The 13,644-nt window shown below is 41.9% G+C and overlaps 1 protein-coding gene across 1 annotated transcript in view; it reads right to left on the reverse strand.

The window, feature by feature from the left end:
• The window catches only part of USP34 (ubiquitin specific peptidase 34), a 132,353-nt gene that overhangs the window by 42,655 nt on the left and 76,054 nt on the right, over positions 1-13,644 (reverse strand). Inside the window, exons 33-42 of the mRNA XM_015425498.1 lie at positions 12,254-12,340; positions 10,882-11,082; positions 9,733-9,815; positions 8,769-8,809; positions 7,805-7,929; positions 7,321-7,473; positions 6,107-6,211; positions 4,120-4,175; positions 3,886-4,006; positions 869-1,052 (exon numbers count right to left, since the gene is read on the reverse strand). Coding sequence (XP_015280984.1) covers positions 869-1,052; positions 3,886-4,006; positions 4,120-4,175; positions 6,107-6,211; positions 7,321-7,473; positions 7,805-7,929; positions 8,769-8,809; positions 9,733-9,815; positions 10,882-11,082; positions 12,254-12,340 — 1,156 coding nt within the window. The remainder of the gene's footprint in view (positions 1-868; positions 1,053-3,885; positions 4,007-4,119; positions 4,176-6,106; positions 6,212-7,320; positions 7,474-7,804; positions 7,930-8,768; positions 8,810-9,732; positions 9,816-10,881; positions 11,083-12,253; positions 12,341-13,644) is intronic.

Here is a 13,644-nt window from a genome sequence, read left to right on the forward strand (position 1 = left end):
CTCATAAGGGCATGTACAGACAACATGAACATTTTTCTTAAACTTGCTTTTAAAGTGCAGCTGATAAAGGTGTCACTCTATTGAGCTTAGAACATAAAAGAACGTTAGCCCCCCCATGGGTCATACATGGCTTGCCGTACAAACTATGAAAAGGTGCTGTCTGGTGCATGCTATGATTTACCAGCAAGGGTGGGACTTGGAGGTCCATGAAATTAAAAAAAAAATTAAAATGGGGTCTTTGGATTGCTGAAATTTGAGAACAACTATTATAGGGCATCCAAATATGAAAGTTTATTCAGATGAAGTATGTGAACCAGGGTAAATCAATTTGCAGGAAGAAGGATCTTATATTTTGCCTACTACTCCCTAACCCAATGCAAACAGGTAAGACTGAGAAAGGAGGGCAAAGCCCAGATACAGCAGAGGAAAGAAAGCACAGGTCAGGGAGCTCTAAAGCTGTTGTTCTGCAGAGCAGGTAAGACTGACACCTGACAGTGGCTTGCTTGCTCAGTACGCACCCTGCCTGCAGGAGCATGTGGAAGAAATAATCCACGCAAGGGACAACCTACTCCACTATCCAAGAACTAAAAATCTCATTTCTGCTCTACTGGAAGTCTGGGACAATCACTACTTGTTAAGAGGACACAAGAAAGCAGAGACTGTATTCAAGGCATTAGTAAAAGAGAGCTGTAGTGTTTTAGCAACAAACTTTTTAAAAATTAAGTAAGCAGGCAAGTAAATGCCTTGAACCATAAGGAAAGGCTGGGTAAAAACATTAAGAAATAAGTCAGTAAATAAGTTAACCAATTTCAACTGAGAAACAGTGTTCTCTCAACAAAAAGCCCCCAAACTAACAAAATGTTCTTACACTGCATGTGTTGTGCCATAACCCAGTTGTGGAGCAGCCTGTAGTTCTCTACGGAACCCTTTACCATTTCTACTAGCAAGTCGTAAGCAGCAGCCCTTGAAGAATGAGACTTGCACTTTGGCTGTTGGCGATCTTTTAGGCTTGGTAGCAAGAACAGAAGATTGAAGATGTCTCTCAGGAACTCCTATGGAACAAGTAGGTCTAACAGTTACATCGACTCCAACAACATGGGGTAATACACAGAAAATTATATGCAGAATGATTCCACAGAAATGGATGGCACTTAAGAGGACTGCTACACTCTGGTAAGACTAACTTTCTCTCTAAATAGTTTATGCAAGACTGGTTAACCCTCTGGGAAGTGTGTATGAGCCACAAGAACCTACACAGTCTGTCAAGAAATAACATCATGTATTTATTTATGCAGGGTACTTTCTCTTAATACGGTCAAACCCCAAGGCAGGTGGTAATAAAAAAACAAAATTAATAATCTATTTATAAAAATAATTAAATCTATACTATTGAAACAGAGAACCCAGATCCCACATCTATACCTTCAAGCGGCCCCCAAAGCTTTTAATAGCTCTACCCTATAGCCTTGCGAGAAGGTCCCAAAGGTAGGTGCCCGGCTCATGATAGTGGAACAGCAACAGAAAAGCCCTAGGCTCAGATATTATTTTATTTATTTATACTCTTGTCCTTCTCTCCAATGGTGACCCAAAGTAGCTTAAATCACTCTCTTCTTCCCCATTTTATTTTCACAACCATGTGCGGCAGGTTAGGCTGAGAGACTGTGACTGGCCCGAGGTCATCCAGGAAGCTTCCACGGCACGAGCAGGGGTTAGAATCTGGATCTTCCAGACACTAGCCTGACACTCTTAAACACTTGACTATGCCAACACTGGCTCGCCCCAGATAGTAGAAAGTGAGGAGACTGCTAGGAAGCTATTTCAGAAGCATGGTTGTCACACAGGTCCACACTGGAAGAGACAGGCCCCAGATGAAGAAGGGCTTGGAAAATAAGCACAACCACCTTAAACAGGACTCGGAAGTAAATATATAGCCACTAAAGAGCCTGATGGGCAGCCCCCAGGAACGAACAGGCCAATGCAATTTGTGTCAGCAGAACTTTCCAAATTGTCTTCAGTGGCAGCCTCATGTAGATGGCATTAAAATTGTCTTATACAGATGCAGTTTACTCTCCCTCAGTCGATTGACCACAGAGTTGTCAGCTCTGGATTGGGAAATACCTGGAGATCTTGGAGGTGGCGCCTGAGAAGGGCGGGTTTTGGGGAGGGGAGGGATCTCAGTAGAGTATAATGCCACAGAGTCCACCTTCCAAAGCGGCCATTTTCTCCTGGTGAACTGACCTCTGAAGCCTAGAGATCAGCTGTAATCCCAGGAGATCCCCAGCCACTATCTGGAGGCTGGCAGCCGTACTTGACCACCACATTTCAAGCACCAGATGCCAGCTCTGGTCATTTAGTCAAGGTAGTACATCACCGTGTGTCACCTGCATACTGACAACACTGCATTCCAGACTACATGTGATTTTATTCAAGGGTCTCACATAGATGGCAAACAACGTGGGAGAAAGAACCAAGCCCTGCAGGGAACCCACACACATATGCTGTAGATTCCATGGATCAGATTCAGCCTCTTCCTTAGGGCCTGTTAAAAAAGTGGTTCAACCATTTGAAGACTGCTCCACCTAGACTTACCTCCTAGGTCAGCAGTATAGTATGACCCATGGTGTCAAAGGCCGCCAAAAGATCCAACAGAAGTAGCACAAATACCCTTCCCCATATCCATTTGGAAATGAAGGTCATCGGTGCCACCAAAGCCATTTCTGTCTCAAAGTCAGGCCAAGAGAGCCTGATGGAAAAGGGTCTATGGCAGAGTCATTCAAGTAAACCTGGGGTTATTTTAGTAACACTCATTCAGTAATTTTTCCCAGAAAAGGCAGATCTGACACAAGTCTGCAAGTGCTGGATACCTGCTTATCTGCAGAAAATTTCTTTAAAGAAAGGTCTGATAACTGCGCCTTTCAGGGTCCATAAGGGGAAAAAAGGTCTAAGAGGCATGCACAATTCTCTGAATAAGGGGTCTCATGACCTTACTACAAGATTTTATAAACAGAAAGGCATGGATATAGACTACAGGTGGTAGCTTTCACATTCCCCAGGATCCTGCTGACACTGCTCAGGAAAACTAAACTGAACTGATCCAAGCAACTGTAATTGGATGTGCTAACCTCCAACTGATTACATTAGCATCTAAGTGGGAACAAATTCAAGAGACTTTGTCAGCAAAGAATCATGCAAACATGTCACAGTTAAATGCCAACTCACCAACATTCACAGGCTCACTCCTATTAACTGTAGTCAGTTGCTGAATTAAATCTAACAGCAGCACTGGATGCTGAGGCAATTATGGCAGAGACTTAGTCGTTATCTCTGTCACCTTAATCGGTTTTACAATGGGCACTAAAGCATGTTCTGTCAGATTCACTCTGAGGTTTTGTTCACTATCGCCCTACACTTCTGCCAGCAGTTTTTAAAACATATCAAAGTCAAACAATGCAGACACTGTTGCCTTGATATCTGTAAGTCCTGAAAGGGCTGGAAAACTCTGCTCACACAAGATACCATTTATGCAGGCTCAGGCTCCTGCCTCACTGTGCAGGGGGCCTTCCCCTGAATGGCTAAACTAGGACAGTAGTGCTGGTCATTTGCTTCACCTTATTTAAAAAAGGGTGAAGCAGATCCAACTCATGACCTTTAAAACTACCACTATTAGCAGTGTACAGGTTTTAATAAATATATTTTTTTACATTTCTACCAATGCAAGAACTCGCCAATCAGACCAAATGTCCATCTACTCAATTATCTTGATTCACTGCATCTGAACAAGTCCCTCAAAAGCAAAGCAATCGTAAGAGAAATACAAACTGAAGATTCATGCAGGACAAGTGTCAACATTCTCTGTCTGGTCTCTTTCAGGTCCTTGGTAGTTACCTGCCCTTCTCGGGAAAATTTAAAAGGTGGTTTGTGTTTAACAACACTTGTTGCCAGACGCAGAAGACCTGTAAGGCCATCATCTTCTATGTTACCATCTTGATGGTCAAGAATTTCTCTGCTACAAAACACAAACAGCAGATCTGTCAACTACTGTAAGTACATCTTCTCTTGCGTCAACAATGTGAACCCCCCCTCGGGTTTAAAGTAAATTAATACAAGTAAAAAGCATACCTTCGAATGCAGTCAGCCAAATGTCTTGCTAAAGCGTCTAAATCAACCAATGTTGTCTAATTTAAAAACAAAATATGAATATAACTGTTATATGAGATAAATTGAGCATCACTGTATGAAAGCACAGATGCAAATATGCAAACTCAGATTGCGCATCCAATAAATAAGTACAATTTTAGTTACAAAATAGGTATTCTAAATTCCATTTTGTTTAAAATAAAGCTATAGGCTAGTATCCAAAAAGCTTCTTCAGGTATTTCCAAAGTCCTTTTGGATTTGCTGTCTGTTTCTTTTGAACAATGATGATCTACTTTAGAACTGTTGCCTTCCTTAATGTGAATGGGGTGACATTTGTTGTCGATGTGTTTTCCAACTCTTGTGATTTCTTACATTCACTTTCTCAGCTTTTTCAAGGGCAGAGTCATGTTTCCCCATTTTGCAGCAAGCCCGTACATACTCACTTGCTTCAGGTAACCATGGGGAGGCTTTTCAGAACTTGAACACAATTAAACATAATTGGTTCTTCCAGATTGTCAATATACCTTATGGGGGTTAGGAAAGTTAATATCTGTTTTTCTGATATAACTTCACTGGAGTCATTTGCAATGCAATTATCTGATGCTACACAACACATTTAGCACAGTCCATCCATCAGTTGTGGTTTAACAGTTAACTGGCTATTCCCTGTGCAGATAACGAAAGCCACACAATGCAGGGCTTCAGACAGTGAAAGCAGGGCCCTCTTTCTGCCCAGGGGGCTCCCCAGGTATGCAGAAAAACATTAGCCAAAAGAAAAAGAGATAAGACTTCAAAAACCATTCTGATGAAAACAAAAACCCTCCAAAGTGGACTGAATGTTGACAGAAACTTGGAGGGGGGGGGGGAATCAAGCTGCTCCAGTTTTTTAGAGGAGAACCCAGGAGGGGTAGATTGTAGGATTTTCAAATTCTCCTTGTTTGCTGTTAAACTGTGGACAAGAAATTTTCAGTCTTTGCCCTCAGGAGTGGGTGGAGATTAGGGTTCATGCCCATTTTTCATGCCAGGAGATGACCCACTATCTTTAAAGCCTTGAAGAGCAGCAAAAATTCTAGTTATCAAACCACTGTGAAACTTATCGCAAGAAAAGAGAAGCACCCTCCTCTTTTCTCCACCACTGAGAAAAGACAGGGGGATTTCTCTGGCATAGAGTGAGCCTCAGATAGCTTTGAAAAGCCTGCTTTCAAAAACTTCTCAGCTCAGCCCAAAACAGAGGGCTTGCTCTTCCCCAGGTGTCAAAGAAAAGTGAAAAGGTCTTGCTCTCTTGAATTAGAAAACATTTTCCCCCTTTTCCACCTAGGGTTGCCAAGTCTTCCTTACTCACCGGCGGGGGACCGTCACTTCGGGTCGGGAGTTGCCGCGGGACACGCGCACGCCGCCAGAACATCACAGGAAGTGACGCAGGACGTAGAGCACGTTGGGGGCATGGCCCAGATCGTCGGAGGGGGGGGACCATATGGTTCCCCCCCCGACGATCTGGGCCACGCCCCCAACGTGCTCTACGTCCTGCGTCACCTCTGTTGACTCAGCTTCGGGGGGCGGAGTTCCCCCCGGGGCCCGATTCCGCCGCAGCGGAAATCGAGCCTCCAAAGCGGGGGTTTCCCTGGCCCCCGCCCCCACTTGGCAGCCCTATTTCCACCATCAAGAAACTCCACCCTCAGATATGAAGTGATAAATGGCTCATATCCAGAGATGCTGAACAGCCCCAAGTTTTTCTAAACAGCACAGGTTTTGTTTAAATTGTACTTAAATTTGGAGCAGTTAAATTTAGGGCTGCCTGACCCCAACTTTCGCTCTTATGCCCAAAGACCAGAGTTACATCCCTGCTTAAGTGCAGCCCCACCAGAGATTATCCCTGCCCAAATCAGTGGCTAAAACATCCGTAATGAGCACATTGCAACAAACAAAACACCCCAAACACACTTTACTGCAAAGCTCATTTATACCTTACCTGACTAGCATCTTTTACATGTATGTTATCTATTAGTTTGCACAGCAACCAGAAATATTCCTTACAGCCAGGCTGTAAGATGGGTTCTTCTTCATAATCTTCTATCTGAGAAAAGAAATGTTCATTTTTTCACATACATATTCCTACAACATGCATATCATGAATGAGCTAAACTTCTGAAGGAATTGAAACTTGTTTTCCACCCTCTTTCTCCCAAGCACAGTAAGCGCATCCTTTGTACAGACTACTGCCCAACTCCCCGTTGAGCCTCTGGATAGCTGGTAACCTTTGTAGGGGCCGCCTTCTGTGCCTCTCTCCACCCAGGATGAATGTTTGTGATGGCTGCCCCTGCACCTATTTCCTGCCTACTTCTCTTGCATGGTTCTATCTGTGGAACCAAGCATGAGGAACAACCTGGGCAGGATGCTCTCTTCCACCAACACAAAATGAACATGAAATTATTTTTTCTTAGTAGTATCATGTGCTTACATGAGCAGCATCAACTTCTCAAGCTTTGCTTTATAACCTGGGATACTTTTCCTGATTCATCACTTCCAAGAAGGGTGAAAAGAAAAGCATATGCATACCACCCACATAGGCGCTAACAATATGTCAGTACAGTGTGTGAGCCAAGACAGACGAGATGTAGTCAATGGGCTGGATCCAACCAGCTTCTTTACTAGTGCAAAAGGGAGGAGAGAGTCCCCTCTGACCACCAAAACAGGTATACTGAAAATTATAGGATCTGCATGGACAAAAGTCATGTGGGACAAGGACTGTAGCACAGAGAAAAATTAAGTGAGATCGAGTGAAAAAAGCTGAATGGATCCACTGCAACAACTTCCTCCCAACACTGATCTATGACACTATAAATTTGGCTGCCAGTATGTGAGCCAGACAGGAATTAACAGCACACAAGAAGTTATAAAGGCAGAGCATCGAGCAAAACGCAGGTGCTGCTTTTTTGTTATTCACCTTTTTGTTATTTTGTTATTCAACTTATTCAGTCTTTAATTTACATTCTAATCAACATACATAAAAACCATGGAGGCTTGGAAGAGTGGTCAAAGAAAATCTTGCATCTCATCTAAGACACTACTTGCCCCAACTTAAAGAAGGATGACTCCTAATTTGAGAATTGTGAGTCTATGGAAATTTAATTTTGAAGTGCTCTCTCTCTCTCAGCTGTTACACAAATGTTTTTGTTTGTTTACCTTGATAGGTTTCAGTGCTTGCGCATCAGGCAGAAACTTCAGCAATGTTGAGGCAGCCAGCAGCAGAAAAGATCTGTTTATTGATTCTCCCCCATCCAAACCAGACAATGATAATTTGTACAAACCATTGCAGGACTCGTGACGGACTGCTGTCTGAAATGAAAGAATAAAACAGAATTAATGTAAACGAAAGGCAATTTTATTTTCCGTTACCGTATTTATACACTAATTGGGTCTGTTACAGCTTCTGTTGCCCTGAATCTAAATAATTGTAAAGACGTATCTTTGCAGAATTCAGGCAAAATATCATTGCTTCTGAAAATGTGTTTAGAGAGAAAATTCGGACAAAAAGGGCAATTAGGAAGAAGGACATTTGAATGGGCTTACAGTAATTAAGGATAAAAAATCCATCCAGAAGAACTAAGCTATTTGAAATGGTTGAAGTACTTAAATTTGACATGTGGAATGATTTTTTTAAACCTACCTCTGGAATGAGAAGAGTAAGTTTCTTTAGCCAGTCGTGTAAATTATCACTATCTGCCAGGCTGGATTTCACTAAAGAGCAGCAGTGTGCCCAGCTCACCAAGAGCCACATTGAATAGTGAGTAACTAAGAGAAGATAAAAAAAACACAGCATTTAACACAGAATTAATGCACAACACCCCTCTCTGGGTTTTCTTTCAAGATCAAGCGCTAGGCTGGATTTAAACAGAGGGAGGTGAAAGTACTTTCCTGTGGGACCTTTACACAGTCATCTTTCTTAAACTGGATGGATATGCCTGTAAACCTGTTTAAGACTGTCTTGAGAAGTGTTTCAAACAGCAACCCCCTACTCCCCCAACACTCTACCAGCCAAATTTAATTCAGTAAGACTTACTGAAAATGGCAGCCCTATCCAGCCATTTAAGTTTCCCCCCAATGAAGACTGTCAGAAAAAGATTATCTCTGACAGGGATGCTTTTGCCTCCTTCTCAAAGCCCCATGGGCCACTCCGGCACCTCTTTTTGTTTTCCTCCATGCAGCCCCCATTCCTTCCAAAAAGAAGGAGACTGGGATCCTAGCAGAAGCAAAAGGTTTTGCTCTTTGAGAGCCCTGCTGCTTCAAAGCACGCTGGACTAGAACTGAGGGGGGAGGGGCTCCTCCCCGTGGAAGGAACTAAGCAAAACAGAAGAGGAATTTGTTTCACAATAATCTCTACTACTTAAGGAGAATGAGTCTCCGCGTGCTCCTGTCTTGAGTTACCAATGCCTCAGCAAAGCAGTTTTTCAAGATAAATCTTTCCACTAAATAAAGGTTCCTCTCTCCCCAGAAAAGTTTACAGTACATCTTCCATAGTGATATGACTTTTTTTTTTGCCATAAAGCCTATTCTTCACGATAATGTCATGTATAATGTTAGATAAACCAAGTAATCAATTTCCACTGCTAAGTGTTCTGTCTATCACTAACCTTCATGTCTTGACCTATGATCAGCTTGAGCTTTCAACACCCTGTTCAGGAAAAACAAAACAGGCTAATTAATTAGATCTTGATGCAAAAACACATACCGCTAAACAACTATATACTGAAAATTGGTTTGCTTGAAATTTGTTCAAAATATACATTCCCTCACTCACTCTAAGTATGTTAGTGAAATACTGTTTAAAGGGCTTTGTGCTCCCTTTCTAAAAATCCTTAGTGCAACAAAACTAGTGCACATCAGACCAAAAAGGAGAAGCTATCGTATTAGAAAGTTGTTATATGTTTAGGCCTGCTAAATGAGAGGGGAAAGGGGAAGATAAGAGGGCGTATGAAGAATTATCAAGGAACAGAGGCCACTTAGACACAACTAGTCCCGACAAAATTTCTGGGTGCAAAGCCACATTGACCCCTCTTCATGAGTGTTTGTGGCCTGGTATGGAACACTATTTCCTTGTGTTTAGACTACTCCTGCATGGAGAAATGGGTTCAGCAAGGCTGCATGCCTGGGGTAAGTAGGTATTTTGAACTGCCAGCCCCAGTTCCTACAGGGACAGTGTGGTGCCAAAGGGGGGGTGGGCAGCCTAGCTTGCAGTGGTTCCAGCAACCAGTATGGCCAGACATCCACAACAGATCAGGGCTATGCTGGCAGACTCCAGGCTGCCCAACATGTCGTATGTGTTCTGGATCACAACTAGGTCCCCCTAGAAAAACTCTTGAAAACAAGAATGCCTTGCATAGTTGGATGCTTTTCTTCTTTCATGTGGGTGAGAAGCCAAGTTCACAATATACTGAACTACAATGACTTACAGGCAAATCCAGAAAAAAATAATAGTTTCTACTATACTTTTTTTAGCAACATCTTATTCCTTTCTGAAATTCATCACTACGATGCTTTAATGCAAATATATATACTATAAATCTTACCAAAGATATTAAAAAAAGGTTATTGTACCTAGGCGCCAAGTTGTCATATGTATAAGCAACACACATAAGTCGCTGTATTAAGCAGGTTCCCTGGACAAGTACAAGAAATACCTTTAAAAAAATTGAAGTCAAAAGAAAACAGTTAATGCAGCTGCTACCTTGAACACTATATGCATTCTTTATACTTTTGAACAAACCTGAAAAAATAGGCAACTATGGAACAACACAGACATAACAGCAAATCATGGTTTTCCACCTCAGGTATGAGAAGATATGAAACTGCTGCTTTCTTTGCTTTTCTAGGATAGCCATTTCTTTCTTTTTCATAAGTACCCCCATTCAAAGTGCTTTGACTAGGGCAGGAAAGAGAGAGAACCAGTGTGGTGTCCTGGTTAGAGTGTTTGATGAGAATCTGGGAGACCTGGATCTGAATCTGTACTCTGCCATGGAAGCTCACTGGGTGACCTTGGGCCACTCACGCAATCTCAGCCTAATCAACTTCACAGGGTTGTTGAGAGGATAAAATGGAGGAGAGGAGAACAATGTAAGCTGCTTTTTGTCCCCCTTGAGGAGAAAGGATGGTATAATGAAGTAAATAAATAAAATGAAAAATGAGATAGAAATATAAAATTGAAACCAATTCAGATTTTACATTTTTCAGTATAGTGCCAAAAAGCTATTAACAAAATCATCTAACAAGAAATTTTAAATGTCTTGGATAATTTGTGAGGTATCTGGATTTATGTCTTTCTGTCAAAATGCGTTTCATATTCATTTAAAGTAATATTTAACTCAGCTCTCCTGCCACGGCTTCCAAGTTAGACTTTAACACAGAGCAACTATAAAACATTAACATACACAAGTAATATATTTTACTAGTGAAACAGCCCAAGATGTCCATTACGTGGACAATAACTAGCAAATGATAATGTATATAAAGCAAAATCAGTGGTGGATTCAACTGAAATGTTAAAACAAATCAGTTTAAACGTGTGAAAAGAAAGCAACATTTTCAACAGGGTACAATAGCTGAATAGGTTTGGTATAAGGCCATTCTCTGTGTGGAAGAAAATTCCCAAGGTGGTCTGAAAGAATTAGCCCAACAATGACACCAGGAAAAGGGGACATTGTGTCCTAGTCCAGGTAGTTAAAAGTTATGCTGGAAGTTTTGTCTCACCTCTGTCAGGCGGGGTATATGAAGGCCCTTCGTGTGGTCTCCTGCTGTCTTTCGTGATTTCCCCGGCCAAGTTCTTTTTCTGTGGTTCTCTGCTACTCCAGACCAGGCAAAGACATCATGATAAGCCAAATCCAGATCTGAGGGATCTACAGCAAACTGGCATATCAACTTCAGCAAGCAGGCTAGACAGTCTAGCAGCCACTGCAAATAAGGAAATCAGCTCAGTTTTCAGTTAGTTCATCGTTCTGAATTTTCAAAATTTACACTGCTTCATCAACATGTATGATCCTTTATGGTACAAGGCAAATCCCTGCCCCGATGGCACTACAATCTAAAATTTGAAGCAGCATAGGGAGGAGAAGCGGCATCCTAGGAAGTGGTTCTAGGCAAAAGGAGTAGCAAGAGAGAAAGGGCAGAACAATTAGACAGAGAAGATGATCTTGATAACAGGGAACCTGGAGCAGCAAAGCAACAGGCAGGGATGCATCATGATGTGAGAGCGAAGAGATAAGGGGAGGGGGGACAAGGACACAGAAGACTGTGAAGGAAACAAGGTGTTTGTGCTGCATCCGTACAGAGATTTAAGAAGTGACACCATATGATCAGAACAATGAGAAAGAGGAATTTTGAAGGCAGAATGCTGTATAGAGGCTGAAATGAGACAATGGAACACCACAGTATAGAAGGCTGACATAGTCATGGCAACAGATTAGAGATGAAACAAGCTTTTTTTTGTGGGTAGTGAGGAAGGGCCGCATTTTGGAGTGTTGTAAAGGGAGGGAAAGAAAAGAAAGAGTGAAAAAAGCATTGTCAATGGACATGGGGAAAATCAGGAGAGCAAGGCTAGAAGGGTGAGATGTTAAGTTTTGAACATAATGAGCTTGAGACAGTGAAGAGGCGGTCCCAGCAGAATTTTCAGACAGGTCAATGAGATATGAGGAACTGGATGGATGGAGGGTGAAAGTTCAGGGGCGGTGAGGTGGGTGCTGGGTGACACCAGCATGTATTCTGACAAGTAAAAACCCCTTAAAGGATTTTAGAAAGAGCAGTGTAAGAAGAAAAAAAACCCTTTAACCCTGTGCATACTGCAATGAACTGCACAGAAAAAGCTTTAGAAACTGCAAGCTTCCCCATTCACTTCAATGGAGGGGAACACTGTTCATGGCCATTTGCATGCATGAAGCAACACTTGCTACTAAAATGAACAAGGGGTAGCCTTGCAAGGGGGGAGCTCTGAACCTGCACACCCCGCCTTTATTAGGAAAACAAGTTCCTAACAGTGGGCATGTTTATGTCTTCAGTGACCATCTTACGAATAATAATCTGGCAAAATACAAATCTGATTAAAGGAACACAGCAAAGAAGGACATACCACAGTCCACGATTCTTGCTCTTTAGGCTCTAGAATTCCAGAGTTAAAGATTTCCAGTAGTTGCTGAAGCCCACCAGAAGCAACAAACTGTTAAAAAGAAAGAAAGGTACAATTAAGTACCAATATAAAATATTATGTTGCATGAATTGGACAGAGGTCCATCAGTGGCTATTAGCCACAAGGTATACGTAGGAACTCTTGGTCTGGGGCAAGTGATGCTCTGTATTCTTGGTGCTTGGCCGGGGGGGGGGGGCAGCAGTGGGAGGGCTTCTAGTGTCCTGACCCCACTGGTGGACCTTCTGATGGCACCTGGTATTTTTGGCCACTGTATGACAGAGAGTTGGACTGGATGAGCCACTGGCCTCATCCGACATTGGCTTCTCTTATGTTCTTATGATACAAATATCTCTACCAAACATTACTAAGCAGCTTTTTTATTTTCTAAAGAACAACTGTTCACCTTTTAAAGTGTCTACTCCACATAGCTGTAGAGGTAAGAAAGAAATGTTCAGATCTGAAATGACACACTCCTGATGTTTTCAAATCCTAAACATTATCTCATGATTTTGATATACCAACATGTTTTGATTATTTTGTGCTAGTAACACTGGTGGGGGGAGGGGGTTGGACAGCAAATTGGAGGGGGATCTGTTACACTTCATAATATACTTATTTTTTTCATCTTAAAAAACAATCAAAAAGTGCAATTCTCCCAGCAAAAGATAATATGCCTCTGTTCACTGTAACTTCTACAACAGATAGCCCAACATAATGTAATGCACTGGCTTAATATTGACCACACTCATAGCTAGCGCAGATTATGTGCAGGTAGAACCCAAATGGGTTGCAGTTCCTCAATATTTTCCAAAGTTAATACTTGGAGCTGAATTTGTACTCCCTATACACAGTGTGAAGGAAAATAACCAAGAAGACTGCTATATGTTTTTATTGTATTGTTAATATTTTACATATACATTTGAAATGTAGTTTTAATGCCTTGATGTTTGCTGCCTTGGGGACCTTATTTGAGTGGGAAAGTACTGATTGGGTGTACCATCCTTGAGACGCCATCTTTATGGAAGATAATACTGGAACATCCAGAGCCCTTAGTATGTTGTAACATTGTAGTAATGGTTTTACATGGTTTTAACTTGTTTTTATGTGTTGGCTTATGCCTATCTGTGAGCCGCCCTGATCCCGCGTTGCAGGGAGGGCGAGCTATAAATTGAAATTTATATATATAAAGTGAACAGAAATGTTTTAAACAAACTAAGTAAAATCTTACTCTATAACCTCCTCCTCGGGAACATAACAAGCTTTTGATGCAAGTATTTCAGCAAGCAAGATGTTTGCCTACCACATGTTGGCCGCTTTTGCCAAAAAATCCTGGC

Source organism: Gekko japonicus, unplaced genomic scaffold, assembly GCF_001447785.1.
Source record: "Gekko japonicus isolate JY-2015 unplaced genomic scaffold, Gekko_japonicus_V1.1 scaffold480, whole genome shotgun sequence".
In the NCBI taxonomy this organism is placed as follows: domain Eukaryota; kingdom Metazoa; phylum Chordata; class Lepidosauria; order Squamata; family Gekkonidae; genus Gekko; species Gekko japonicus.